The sequence below is a fragment of the Centropristis striata genome, chromosome 12 (genome assembly GCF_030273125.1).
Source record: "Centropristis striata isolate RG_2023a ecotype Rhode Island chromosome 12, C.striata_1.0, whole genome shotgun sequence".
NCBI classification, from domain to species: Eukaryota; Metazoa; Chordata; class Actinopteri; order Perciformes; family Serranidae; genus Centropristis; species Centropristis striata.
The window spans coordinates 26680246-26693939 of record NC_081528.1 but is presented as its reverse complement, the minus strand read 5'-3'; the positions used below and the strand labels follow the sequence as shown (position 1 = coordinate 26693939).

Here is a 13694-nt window from a genome sequence, read left to right as displayed (position 1 = left end):
ACTTCACTAGCAATACAGTGTTACTATATATATATATATATATATATATATATATATATATATATATATAGATCCCTTTTGGAGGTTTTTATACAGTTATTTTTGCTGACTCCATCTCCCTAAATTAGTATTTTAGTATTAATATTTCGACAAAACTTACAATAAGCCAAGTTTAAGATTAATTTGACAGTTAGCTTTATCATTATTTTTTTTTTTTTTTTTTTTACATGTTCTACAATCATCAGGATAATATCGTTGTCGTGTATTATTTTGACCAATGTGATCGTGTAGTAAATGTGATACCGTGACAGCCCCTTCAGTATCATACGCGAACCACACGTTGCCGGATTGTCCGACAGCCCCTGAAGGCAGCACGGAGCTGCTGTACGGTCCGGGCGTCAGTGGAAGAAGGAAGGAGATGGCCGACTAGGAGGCAGCGGAACCTTTGCTACTTCACCGGGAGATTCCTTTTACACAACACATCTTCAACGCTGAAGTGGGAAGAGGACGTTTTCAAAACACTTCGCTCCTCTTTCACAATGGCAGAACAAAACAGCAACGTCAGATATCAGGAGGTATGAGCAGTTTGCTGCACGGTAACGTCAGTTAGCTAGCAGCTAGCGTTAGCTGAGAGCTAACAGTCAACATGAGCCTGTCACTGAGGAAAACAACCAGCTCCATTTGGTTACGGACGGGCCTGAGTTGGCGTTAAATATCTTAACCAAATAATCAAACCAAGCATCTCACATTAATATTAAGCGAATTTTTATGATTTCGTCGTCTATGATTCTAAGTCTGTCTGACCTATTTTCATCCAGCAGCTTAGTAAGTTACTCATGGCCTGACCAGGAAAGCTTCTGCTGTCACTTTGTCGATCCCTAAACCCGAGCCGTCACACTACCTGACGGGGCTGGATCAGTAATTGAAATCCCAGCGACAAAACGGGATCAAAACACTAACGCGAAGCCTGCCTATTTATTGACATATATTGACATGCAGTTGATGTGATGTGTCAGATCTTGAGTGCATAGTTCATAGTTTAATTGGGGCTATGTAGTTTTGATGATTTATCAGATGTTATTGTGTAAATACTGATAGGACAGTGCAGCTAATCAATGATATTTAAAGAAAAATAATGGTTGCCAATATATATTTCATAACCACTTGTTGCACTTCACAGTTTATGTCATACAATTGTGACATCAGTAATCCTGTGTACGTTGTTACTCTTTGAGTTGGCAAAATTTTAGGATGTTTTCCCTTAAGCATCTGTGTGAGAAATGCATGTAGATGTGGGGTTTGCACACTCGATCTGCAACAATAAATCGACTAATTGATTAGTCAGAAAACTAATCCCCATCTATTTTAATAATCAGTATATTGTTAAATACATTTTGAATGCAAAATATGCATCAAGTGATTTTTTAAGCCTCTCAGATGTGGAGATTTGTTGATTTTCTGTGTTTCATATAATATTAAACGATGTGGTTGTAATAGATCTGACTTTTTCTCTATTTTCTGACACTCTATAGACTAAACTATTAATCAAGGAAAATAATCTTAGCTTAGATTAATCAATAATAAAAACAATCGTAAGTGGCAGGCCGGGTGCAAACCAAAAGGTAATTTGAGGTAGAGTTTGGCAACATGGATACAATTTTCTTCTTATTTACATTGCAAATTAGAATGTTTATAGATTAAACAACCGATGGTTTTTTATATTTTTTGCAGAATACATTTTTTACAAACTAAGAAACTAAAAATCCAATCCTCTCCTGCTCAATGACAACATTGTCTGTAACACCTAATACAATCAGAAAGCTTGGAGATACCTGCCACCATATGAACAGCATGGCAACAGTTGACACATATTTTTCATCATGATTTATACTGTATATATTAAATATTGTCATATTGCCAAGTTCCATGTACTTTGATAGTTTTATTTCATCGTCATAACCATAATAATCTTAACAACTGCAGTTTTCTTAGATGTTGTAATTTAAGTTTGGCTCAAGTTTTGTTGTCATGTATTGACATTTCCTCAGCTGGTGAATGAGGAGGAACCAGCCCAGCCATCCCAGGAGGGTCCTGCCCAGGACGCACCACCACCCTACAGCAGCGTTGCTGCAGCAAATGCAGGTAAGAAACCTTCACAGCTTCATCACACACAGCCACAATACTCTGAACAAACACAGTTTAGAAGTGTAGGAGTAGTATTGAAATGAATTTATACCAGTGCCACTAGATACCAAGTCCTGTATCCAAAAACAGTGATAGCGTTGAAGTACTCGCAGTGAAATGTGTCTAATCATCATAAGACTAGCTCGTTCAACAGTGCTACATCATTCTTATAAACTGTGAAGCAGAACAAAGTTGTGCCCTGTATGATGTCAGCCTCAACATGTATGGAATATTTTAATGCTGACTGCTTTAAACCGTAACATTCCTTTTCATGTTTATGGGATCGTCATGCTTTTTTCTTCTGCAACCTTATTGTGCAAAGTAAATAAAGCCATCAGATAAACAAGACAAGGAAATAGTGAAATATTTCCTACTGAAACCTTATAAATGAAGCACCGATGACTCATAACCCGCGTGCTGAAGTACAGCATTGTATAAACTTATGGTTATTTCAATTCTCTGCTCTAGCTTGCTCTGCGCTATTAGCTTTGGAATGAATAATGCAGAGGGGAGAAGCTTGTGTGCGAGGCCTTTTAGAGAGGTCTGATGTTTGTCTTCTCACTTCTTAAGAGGGCATAGGTCAACACGTTGCATAAGTGGGAGTATCTTTGAGCTATGCCTGGGTGAGTATATTGATCTGGTCCAGTGCTGTTTGTGTTTGAACAACACAAAGGAGCATTCTGGATATCTGCCAAGTGACCCAGATAGAAGTCTTTGCTGTATGGGATAGGACATAGAAAGTAATGGACACAGATACTACTAATGTCTTTCTTCCTGATGCAACTCGTCCCTCCCTGGTCTGGTTTTATATTTCTCTGCTGCTGCTTTTGTTTTTGAAGGAAGTGGAAGTAGTCCAATACAGTATGATATTATAATAAAAAGAGCAATTTATCTTATTTTCCTTTTTGGAATATTTTTGAGTTTTTATATTATATAAAATAGTTTTATAGTAAAACTTATTCCTAAATTCCTACTAAAATGTAATAATAGGAGACATGGAACAGAAAACAGGGAGGTAACTTACTGCTGCTATTACTACTACTACCACTACTACCGCTACTACTGCTAATAATAATCATAATACAAATAAATAAATAAACAAATATAATGAAAATGATAACAATATTAAACAAACAATACTTATGTCATGACATGGAGAGCAACTTTGTGCTTAACTTGGTGCACAAACTACATAGAAAAGTTCTATTTTCATTCCAGCTTATAATTTCTTGATAAATGCTGCCATATCAGTACATTTTTCACATACTGCTCATGCCCTATCCGTAATATTTGCTTAGGATTTAAAGTGTAGAAAGGTAGTGTCACTTACATATTAGTCCAAACTGCTTATATGATAAATCAACACTAAAGACCCTGAGGAGGATTTTTCTGTTCACTGCCAGCTATGCACATGAGTTTATTTATCATGTTGAAGAGTTTTTTCTGAGACACAACCTCTGTAGCTGGACGAATAATCATTTGCTCTTCACCTCCACAGCTTTCTTTGAATACAAGGAAGATGGAGGAAGATTTCCAAACCCCCCGTCCTACAGTGTTGCCACCACTTTGCCCTCCTATGATGAAGCTGAGAGAAGCAAAGAAGAGGCAGCCATCCCCCTGGTCACTGGAAGAGTCACGGTACATTGATCTTGTTTATATGTAGACATGTTCCTTGTCTTGTAGAAATACAAAACATCAAAATACATTATTGTACTATATCTCCATGTTGGTGCAGGAGGACGACTTTGTGGCCAGGGATGACTTTGAAGACGCCGACCAGCTGCGAATAGGAAACGATGGCATCTTCATGCTCACTTTCTTCAGTAAGAGCTCGTCATTACGCTTCACCTGCATACAGCCAGCTTCTAATTAGATGATTATTAGTTATTTATATATCTGTAGAAATCTTGTCACCAAACATGAAAAAGATGCACTCTCTTTCTATTTAAAATTTGTTTTCTTGTTGCTCTTGAATGAGGACTCCGGTAAAATCTTTACTAAAATCGAATTTTGGCATGTTCACAATCACTGTTATATAACATACTGGGTGCAAATGCCAGAACACTCACTGCACATGTTTCTTTTCCACCAAAAGATTTATGAGGAGGAGAATGTGTACAAGCCAGTTTGATGACATCAAAAGCTGCCAACATCTTTAGGCCTTTACACCCCTGGGGTGTCGTTCCCATCAAAACTGTTCATAACAGCAGCGATGCAAACACTTGTTCAATAAAATATTTGTATAGATTTGTACAGCAAGAGGACCAGGAGAGTCTGGCAGTTGGTCTGAGGTCAGTGGTTGTATAACCTAAGCTACTGTAAGCTGTTATTTAGCGAAATACTGGTATGAGCCGAAGAAGTAGATCTGCGCTGCCTCTGCCTCTGTTGAGGTTGAGAGGAGTAATAAAGTTTGCTGCCTATGTTGCCTTCTTGTTTTATCATCCCCATGAGTTCCTCATCCGTTGCTTTGTCTGGAAGCTCAGAAAAACTTAGCTTCGTTTTGAAAAAAATGCTTCTTTTGCCATGTAACGTTCACATTCTATGTGAAAGTACCCTTGACACAAAAAAAACAAAACATAAATGTGTAAATTGATCGCAAGAAAAAAACCTTCACAATCTTTCACCTTTTGGTCATGCTATAACAAATGTCATTCTCTTCTTGTCACCAGTGGCATTCCTCTTCAACTGGATCGGCTTCTTCTTGTCGTTCTGTTTGACAACATCAGCTGCAGGCCGATACGGCGCCATCTCTGGCTTCGGCCTGTCCCTCATCAAATGGGTTCTTATTGTCAGGGTAAGAGATATTCAGCAAATATTCACATACAAAATTCCTCCTGAATTGTCTCTTGAATGACTCTTGTAAAGGTGCAGGATTACTAGTTCTTATCTGTATTACTATATAGGGAATGGTGGAAAAAGTATTCAGATCCCTTATTTAAGTAAAAGTAGTAATACCACACTGTGAAATGACTCCACGACAAGTAGAAGTCCTGCATTCAAAACTTTGTGAAGTAAAAGTACAAAAGTTCCAGCATCAAAATGTACTTAAACTATCAAAAGTAAAAGTACTCGTTATGCAGAATCAACCCACTCAGATTGTTTTATATATTCCAAATATATTATTAGATTATTAGTTTTGATGTTCTGATACAAGCAGTGATTACTTTTTAACTACTTAATATACTGTTATGAGGTTTAATTTTTAAAAAAATGTCCCATCACTTTAAATTAATCATGTTTTTCATGTTAAATCTGACCTAAAAAAAGTAATTAAAGCTGGCAGCTAAATGTAGTGGAGTGAAAAGTACAATATTTGGCTCAAAATGTAGTGAAGTTGAAGTTTAAAGTTGCATCAAATGGAAATACTCAAGTAAAGTATAAGTACCTAAGAATGGTACTTGAGGAATTGTACTTTCATTCCACCACTGAATACAGGAATACTTTAACTTTCTAAGATCGTGTCTTATGTGTTGATTTAAATCAGTCGTCAGCTCCTCACAGGTCCTTCTTTTATTTCTTTCAGTTTTCAACCTACTTCCCTGGTTACTTTGATGGACAGTACTGGTTGTGGTGGGTGTTCCTGGCCCTGGGTAAGTGCAACATTATTTTCTAAACAAATCCTGTTATTTTTTCATGATTACATTTAGGAAATTGTGCTGCATTATATCTGTTCTCTGCCCTGCAGGCTTCATGCTGTTCATCAGAGGCTTCGTTAACTACTCCAGAGTGCGTAAACTGGCTGATCCCACCTACGCCACTCTCCCCCGAACAAGGGTACTCTTCATCTATTAGAGGTGAGGTTTATTAATCTGGTGACACGCATCGTGGTTTGTCACTGGAGACATTTACATGCACGCAGGACTCCAATTACAGTGAGTGATGAGATAAAGGCAATGATAGGACTGTTAAAACTGTTAAAAAAGAAATATCTGGAATTAATTAGTTGCCTGAAAATTCCTGAATATCTTTAGTAAATAAACCAGTCAGGGAATATCTCTGAACTTTGAGGCAGTTGAATTGCATTGTTGGTAATGTATGTACCATGTACGATTTTTTTTCTTTTTATTCAAATAGAAAATCCCATACCTTTAATACATTTAGCACATCGTTATTTCGTACTCTGGTACAGCAATACAAGTGGTAAATAAAATCTTATGTGTGCATATGTATTAATGCTGCTACCAAATATAGTCTCTCAGCCTCATTTTGTGTAATTTCAGTCAGTTGTAGCTCTATTTCCCTCATTTTCAGGAAATGAGCAAGTTAACTTAACTATGTTCATTCAAAGAGAACAATAACAATAAATAATAATAAAAATATAATTTAAAAAAAAGCAGTAGCAGATTATCGTTACTTAAGCACCTTTAAAAAATGTTATCAAATATTTTTTTTATTGAAGAATAAATACTATTTTTATTAACAAACCTTTTTATGACAAATTACATGTTAAGTGGGTGTACATGTGACATCCTGGTGGTGACAGGAAGTTAACTGTGGCTGATGGTAATTGTCCTTATCTCGTCAGCCCGAGTTATGAATGTGCATGTAAACAAAGCCACTGACAAACCACAGACATCACAACACATGTCCTTGAATATTAAACCATTTCTTGTGCAGTCCATCTCTAGACTTGATTTGTTTATCTTCCTTTGACCTAAATCCAGGATGCTGGATGTGGCAGAACTGTGCGTGTGACCAACACAAGCAGTAACTCTGTGAAGAGTTTCAAATTAAAAGTGAAGACCCTTCACCAAGACAGCCAGAAGAGTTATAGATGAAGACAACTGTCAATAAAATATTCAGGAATTATATCACTGGTTTTATTTTTTGTTTTGAAACTTTATTAATGGATAATGGTTAACAGTAATAGTCCCTCGATGTACTCATTAGTGGCGAATGTTAAGTGCTATTTACATCTCTGTCTGTAATGTATAAGTAATGCCTTATATCATTTGATGGTAGCGTACGAGCATGCATCTGCCCTTGACGTGAATAAATGCGGAGCGTGTCATGTTGGTGACACTTGAAGCCAACAGGTACCGCATGCCACAGCATGTCACACACTTTGTAATCTGCACTAATCATGGTTTTATTGTGACTATTATAGGCTGTTAGATCCCACATACACGTAAAAAGCAAGCTTTCATTAGGCTGTAAATGCTGAGAAACCACATATTCCACTCACCTGTTGGCTTTAAGTAGTGTTGCCCTTTTTTAGCCAGGAGGGGGCAGTGTTGTCCGCTGCTTTTTTTTTTAGAAACTCTTCATTCAGGGCATTGTCATAATAAAAACATACATGCTTGTGGTTCAAACGCAGTGACAGTAGAGCATATTAAAATTACACCCATGTGTCCGAAGTTATGATTCTGCCTGTTAAATATTACGTTAAATCAGGTGAAACATCCGCCCTGGAAATAGAATCGAGTTGATTTTTAGATCCAATTTGAGTTTTCAAACATGAACAAGCCAGAAACCAGATGGTCACAAATGTCAAGTGACGAACCCCGGAGCAGCTCGGGCTGACAGCGGAGGGATGTAGAGTTTTTGGATAGTGACAGCAAACCGAGATGATTTTTTATGGGCGTGCGAGCACATTTTCTGGTTCACGTCCCTAAAAAGCTTGTGTGCATGCAACGGCGTGACCTTTCCGTGACTCGTCAGTGAGTCAGCGGAGTCTGCATCTCCTTCATTGTCGGTGGAAAAGCTGTGTGATTATAGAGAAGAGTCTTGGCTGGCTGGATTTCAGCTGTTAATGATCTCACTCAGACATTTGGATCAAATTATCTAAAAAGCATAAAAATAACTCGAATTCCATTTTCAGCAGGGTTTTTGCCTTAAGATTTAATTGACAGACGGGGAAGGGATATCTTTTGTTTTCTTATTTTCTTTAATGATTAATAAGGTGTATGATGTTAGCTATCTTGTGGGTATCTAAACTATATCAAAGAATGTTGTATGCAGGTGCACTTTTAGACACATAACCAATAAAACCCAGAGGACGTTCCCATCATTATTTTAAGCCACAGACTTATAAAACAAGTAATGACTGACAAGGTGGTTTCTGTTTTATATTCTGGAGGAAACTGTGTGTCAGGATGATGCAGTTTTTTCACGATCTAACTGTTCTCAACACAAGGAAATCATATGGATTTTAGTCTGGTCCCGGAAACTAAAATCAGTTCACTTCAAACTTCTGCCATGGCTTTGATACAGACCCATTACGCTTCTTTCTATGTGATGTAGAGCTGCAGCCTTGGGGTTTTGTTGTTATGAAACTGTACAGAAAAAGTTTAGTGTTAAATAAATGTCACTTTTAATGCATCTTTTTGAGTCGTCTGGATTGTGTTATATACAAGGTTATGTATTATTTACAGGTCAGTGTTATGGTGGTAAAAAAAAAAGGCATGAAAGTTCAAATGTGTTGCAACAGAATGACAGCGTTTATGCCTGTTTAATGGTGCTCTGGGTGATTTCACACATTGATGGCACTAAGTGGCAGAAAACTGTAACTGTTAACTCTTATAACACCTTTTTACACCAGAGATTCCCAACCAGGAGAACTTGTACTCTAGGGTTAACTTCTGCAGTTACCAGGGGGCATGTGGCAATATTGTGGTGCAGCTAAATTAATTTGAAACAACAAAAAAAAACTACTTGATTAAAAGTAGAATAACAAATATATATTGTAAATATATTGAGTCACTTGTAACTTTAATATGTTGCACTTGAGAGTGTGTAAAAAGCAGTGGTGGAAAAGTGTTCAGATCCCTTACTTTAGTAAAAGTACTAATACCACCCAGTGAAATTACTCCTTAAAGTAAAGTAAGTAGTATGTCCTGCATTCAAAACTTTCCTAAATAAAAATACAAAAGTATCAGCATTAAAATGTTCTTAAAGTATCAAAAGTAAAAGTATTTGTTATGCAGAATGATCCCACTTATACATATTATAAAAATATTATTGGATTATTATTTTTGATGCATTTATGTGAGCAGCATTTGACAGTTGTCCGGATAGGGATCATTTTAACTACTTAATACCCTGTTATGAGCTATAACTAAAAAAAATAATTTTAAAAAGTCTTATCACTTTACATTTATCATGTTTTTTTATGATGAATCTTGACCTGAAAAGTAGATAATGCTGGCAGCTAGATATAGTGGATTAAAAGTACAATATTTGCCTCAAAATGTAGTTGAGTAGAAGCATAAAGTTACATGAAATAGAAATATGCAAGTAAAGTACATGTAACAGTAAATTTGTACTTAAGTACTTGAATAAATATACTTTCCATTCCACCACTAGCAAAAAAATAATTCAGCAGATGAGCAGAGAGATCGAAACACAATTAAAAATAATTAAAATACAGTTCAAATGTTGCCTATTTTAATAAAGTGATGAATATTGCAATAGTTAGCTAAAAGTAATGGTTAAATAGTTGAAAGAGCTAAATGTTCAGCTTCTGCCACTGGTAGTACAAATGCAAACTTGACCAAATTACAGTTTTACTGAATTGGATGTATGTAAAACAGTATGAATAAACATTGAGAATAGTGGTAAATAATACCCAGTTAATGATAAATTGAAATGAACACATTATGAACCTGATGTGTGGTGTTGATGAAGGGGTGCTTGAGTTTATCTGATCAGGGAGCGTATTAAGGAAAACCACTGATATACAGAGAAGAACCAGTGGTTCAATGGCTGTTTTAAAGCTGTTAATTGACATTTTCTCTTCTAATCTACCAAATGCAAGATTACATTAAATAAAAGTTCCAAACAAAATGATTCAGAGCACACCAACATTTTCCATCCATGATGTAATTTTTCATTCAAGTAAGTGCAGTGAGGAAATGGGACGTTTTAATGAAACATGAGTTGCCCGTTTCTGCCTCGGGAGACAATTTTTAACATAATTAACAATTTATGTAACTAAAAATGTTCTACCTTATTAGGGCAAGGCAATATAGCTAAAATAATGTATATCATGATCTAGCATGTATTCTGGTTATTCAATAAATATAGAGTACATGAAATAACCATATTAAAGCCTAGTTTTGTATACTCCATAAATGCAACCTCCCAGAAGGATCAAATCATAAAGAGTTATACAAATGATGTTAATATTGCTGTAAAGCAGTTTGGTTACTGACATAGAAGCTATATAGAAAAATAAATATAGACATATAGACATTTTATATATTTTTGATATACTGTGATGTCACCCAGTCTTACAATAATACTATACTATTTTTTTAAATATTAAAATAATATACACTACCTCTCAAAAGTTTGGGGACACTTAAAATGTCCTTATTTTCAACTTTTTAAAATTAAATTAATAGACATACAGTCTGTTAATGTGGTAAATGACTATTAAAGCTGGAAACGGCTTTTCTTATGAAATATCTATCATATTGTCAGCTACCATCACTCCTGTGTTCCAGTGGCACATTTTTTAATCCACATTTATCATGTTGAAAGACTGATTGATCATTAAAACACCTGAGCAAGATGTTAACACAGAAGTTTTGCGCTGATCTGAGAAGCAATAAAATGATCCTTCCTCAGGCTAGTTGAGTATCTAGAGGTAAAGTTGGAGATTTGTAGAGGTTAAAATTATTATTTCTATCCTTATCAATGTCTTTACTATATTTTCGATTCAATTTTAAACTAATTTCATGAATAAAACGTTAGTTTTTTATGGAAAACAACAGACATTGTCTAAGTGACCCCAAACTTTTGAGTGGTCGTGTACATTATAGAATATTTTCTTCTCATCACTCAGTCAGTCTAATATCCACTTATTCAGAGTAAATCAGTAACACAGTGCTGCTTGATCCTCACTTAATGATATTGTTTTGTTGTTTTGCAGTAAGAAGACCTGCGACCAAATAAAACTGGATGTTGTGTTAGTGGACAGAGAGATGATGACATGCACAGTGTTTCAGCTCTGATACAAGCTGGTCTTTGCCCTAATATTTATGCTTTAGATACACATTAAAACACTTTGCACCCCGCCTACTTTTTTATCTTCACCGAGCCAGAACCTCATCCACCAGTTCATAAACTAAACTGGTGTGTTAGAAGAAACAGTGTATCGTGTCTTCATTCCGCGGGGTCGCTCAGCTGTCGGGGCAGAAAGAAGATGGCCTTCTGTCCGATGTGAGTTCTTGGACCCGGTTTAGGTTTTCCGTTCTTTTTCAGTGCTACGTACCAGTTCCTCTCCTGATATTTCTGAGGCATGTACGTGTTGTAGTGATTCTCCTCCAACTTCTCCAGGAAGTTACATTCATCTGTCACTGTAGGCTGAGAGAGCAACACACAAAAGCACCAACAGCTGACAGCACTTCTGGGGGATTTAAGTTTCAGATTAAAAGTTTGAATTGAAATCATTAATTCACAAGAGACATCATGGAATAATACTCTATATATATCATTAAGACTAATGCACTGATCTACTATCATCAGGTGTGCTGCAGGTACTCACTGAACTGTACAATCGCCCCTCGTCGCTCATGGCCAAATATCGCCCTGCTTCTGTTCCCTGGATGACCACGACACCTCTGTCCACAGCTTTGAGCTTCAAAACAGCTGAAAGGACAAGAAGTTTAAAATAATGTGAAATAAATGAAAAGGCAACAACTCAAATCTATACACAAACACACAGGGCACTGTTTTTAATGGCACAGACAAATCAGAGGTTTCAGTTTTAACTTTCTGGTAGTTCCTTCTTAGTTTTAGTCTGCTGAAGATGAGCAAGAAGAACACTTTTAAACTGTAGAAAATCCTTGTTCTGGAGGTGGAAAGCTAAATGAATGGTAGCTGTCATACGTGGTGCAAAAATACATTTTAGAGCATCCTTGTTCCTCTTGTGACTAAATCACTGTTTTCTGGCATTTGAAACGAATAAACTCCAGTATAAAACACAGAGGGGGGAAAAAGGAATACATTATAAATAACAATATTTATACTATTTTATTATCTTATTTGACAAATGATCGACAGAGAAAAGAACTGCAAATGAGCCTAAAAACCTAATTTTCATCTATTGTTCCTGACCAGATGATATAAAATATAAACATAAATGACATATCTCACAGAATTCATATACTCAAAACAAACTAGCAAAGTATATATGATATTTTCTATGGAAGAGGCTTCAGATTTTTCTGAAACCCTTATACATTTTACATGCATACTTTTTACAAAAAAGTCTGTTTTGCATTTAATCCATCATGCAGTTTAGTTAATTTAATACACTTAAAAGACAAATATACCTGTGCATAACAGAAATACTGGGATTCTCTATATTCTCAAAGCCTAAAATGAAAGGCACTCGAAACTCTCACTAAATTGTCCTTAATTGCCTTCCATATTTTCCCATTAAAGTAATGTATGCACGTGTCTTGTCCTGCATCTGTCAGTAAAGGAAGTGGGGGCATCATGTTGCAGGTCTGACCTGGATGAAAAATGCGCAGTTTTGTGCTGCAGTCTTACTGTGAACGTCCTCTTCATCCCTCTGGCCCTGCACCGTCCCATCGGGGAGGATCTGGAGGTGATGTCCGCCATTCATGCAGTACAGCCGAGTCAGTCGCCTGAAGTCCCGCAGCGGGCCGCGCTGCTCCGCCTGCTCCTCTGAGACAAACAGCTCCTCATCCGCCATCCTGCTCAGAGGAAACACAGTTGTACAATCAGCTGCGAGTTTTTTTTTTTTTACGGGAGTTTGGTTTTCTGTGAGGAAAATCAGCGGGATCAGTGCCCTGCAGTGGTCAGGTGTTTACATGCTCATGAACGAGCGCAGAGATCACAGAGGCAGATGGATGCGCGTCCCCGAGTCCTGGCCTCAACCTCCAGCTGGGATGAGACAGTATGAAGTGCGATCACTGACACACTAACTTATAAAAAGTGTAGTAGGGCCTTATGTTGCTTTATTTTGTTTGTTAACTAGCTATTAAATAATTGGATGATTCGTCTTTAAGAAACAGCACAGCGAGAACACCAGCAGGCCTGCACGATCATGTATATTACAACATTATAATTTAGGCAGCAGTGGAACAAGTATTCTGGTCTTTTACTTAAGTAAAGGATACATACACAACAACAAAAAATATTGTAAACAGTCCTATTAAAAGTCCTGTATTCAAATATACTTAAGTAAAAAATATTTATGAATCTAAGCAGGAAATTGTACTTACAATATCAAAAGTAAGAGTAGTCATTATGCAAAATAGCTCCATTCAAACCATTACATTTATTATATGTTAATGATTCACTATCATCTTAGCTATGGGAAGCAAGTCAATATTATCTAAAGATAAAAAGCGTATTAAAATAAGAGAAATAAACAAGATAAATATGTACCATTCAATATAAAAATGGAAATTAAAATAGCTTCGAAATAAATGTGGCATTACGAAATAAAAGTCCCCTGAAATAGTTTTTATTGCCTCATTCATTTATTTCAGGATTTATTTCATTGCTACATTTATTTGTTTCATATATTTTTA

At 36.3% G+C, this 13694-nt stretch overlaps 2 protein-coding genes across 2 annotated transcripts; one reads left to right on the top strand and one right to left on the bottom strand.

The window, feature by feature from the left end:
• Positions 1–402: 402 nt before the first annotated feature.
• Positions 403–8505, top strand: LOC131981633 (NEDD4 family-interacting protein 1-like). Its single transcript, XM_059346019.1, has 8 exons — positions 403–575; positions 2049–2142; positions 3683–3822; positions 3920–4007; positions 4854–4978; positions 5708–5774; positions 5870–5978; positions 6849–8505. Exons 1-7 carry the CDS (start codon positions 540–542, stop codon positions 5974–5976), a joined length of 657 nt encoding a protein of 218 aa, XP_059202002.1. The 5' UTR covers positions 403–539; the 3' UTR covers positions 5977–5978; positions 6849–8505.
• fgf1a (fibroblast growth factor 1a) lies at positions 8355–12994 on the bottom strand. Its single transcript, XM_059346020.1, has 3 exons — positions 12685–12994; positions 11675–11778; positions 8355–11493 (listed from the first exon to the last, which is right to left on the bottom strand). Exons 1-3 carry the CDS (start codon positions 12848–12850, stop codon positions 11293–11295), a joined length of 471 nt encoding a protein of 156 aa, XP_059202003.1. The 5' UTR covers positions 12851–12994; the 3' UTR covers positions 8355–11292.
• Positions 12995–13694: the final 700 nt, after the last annotated feature.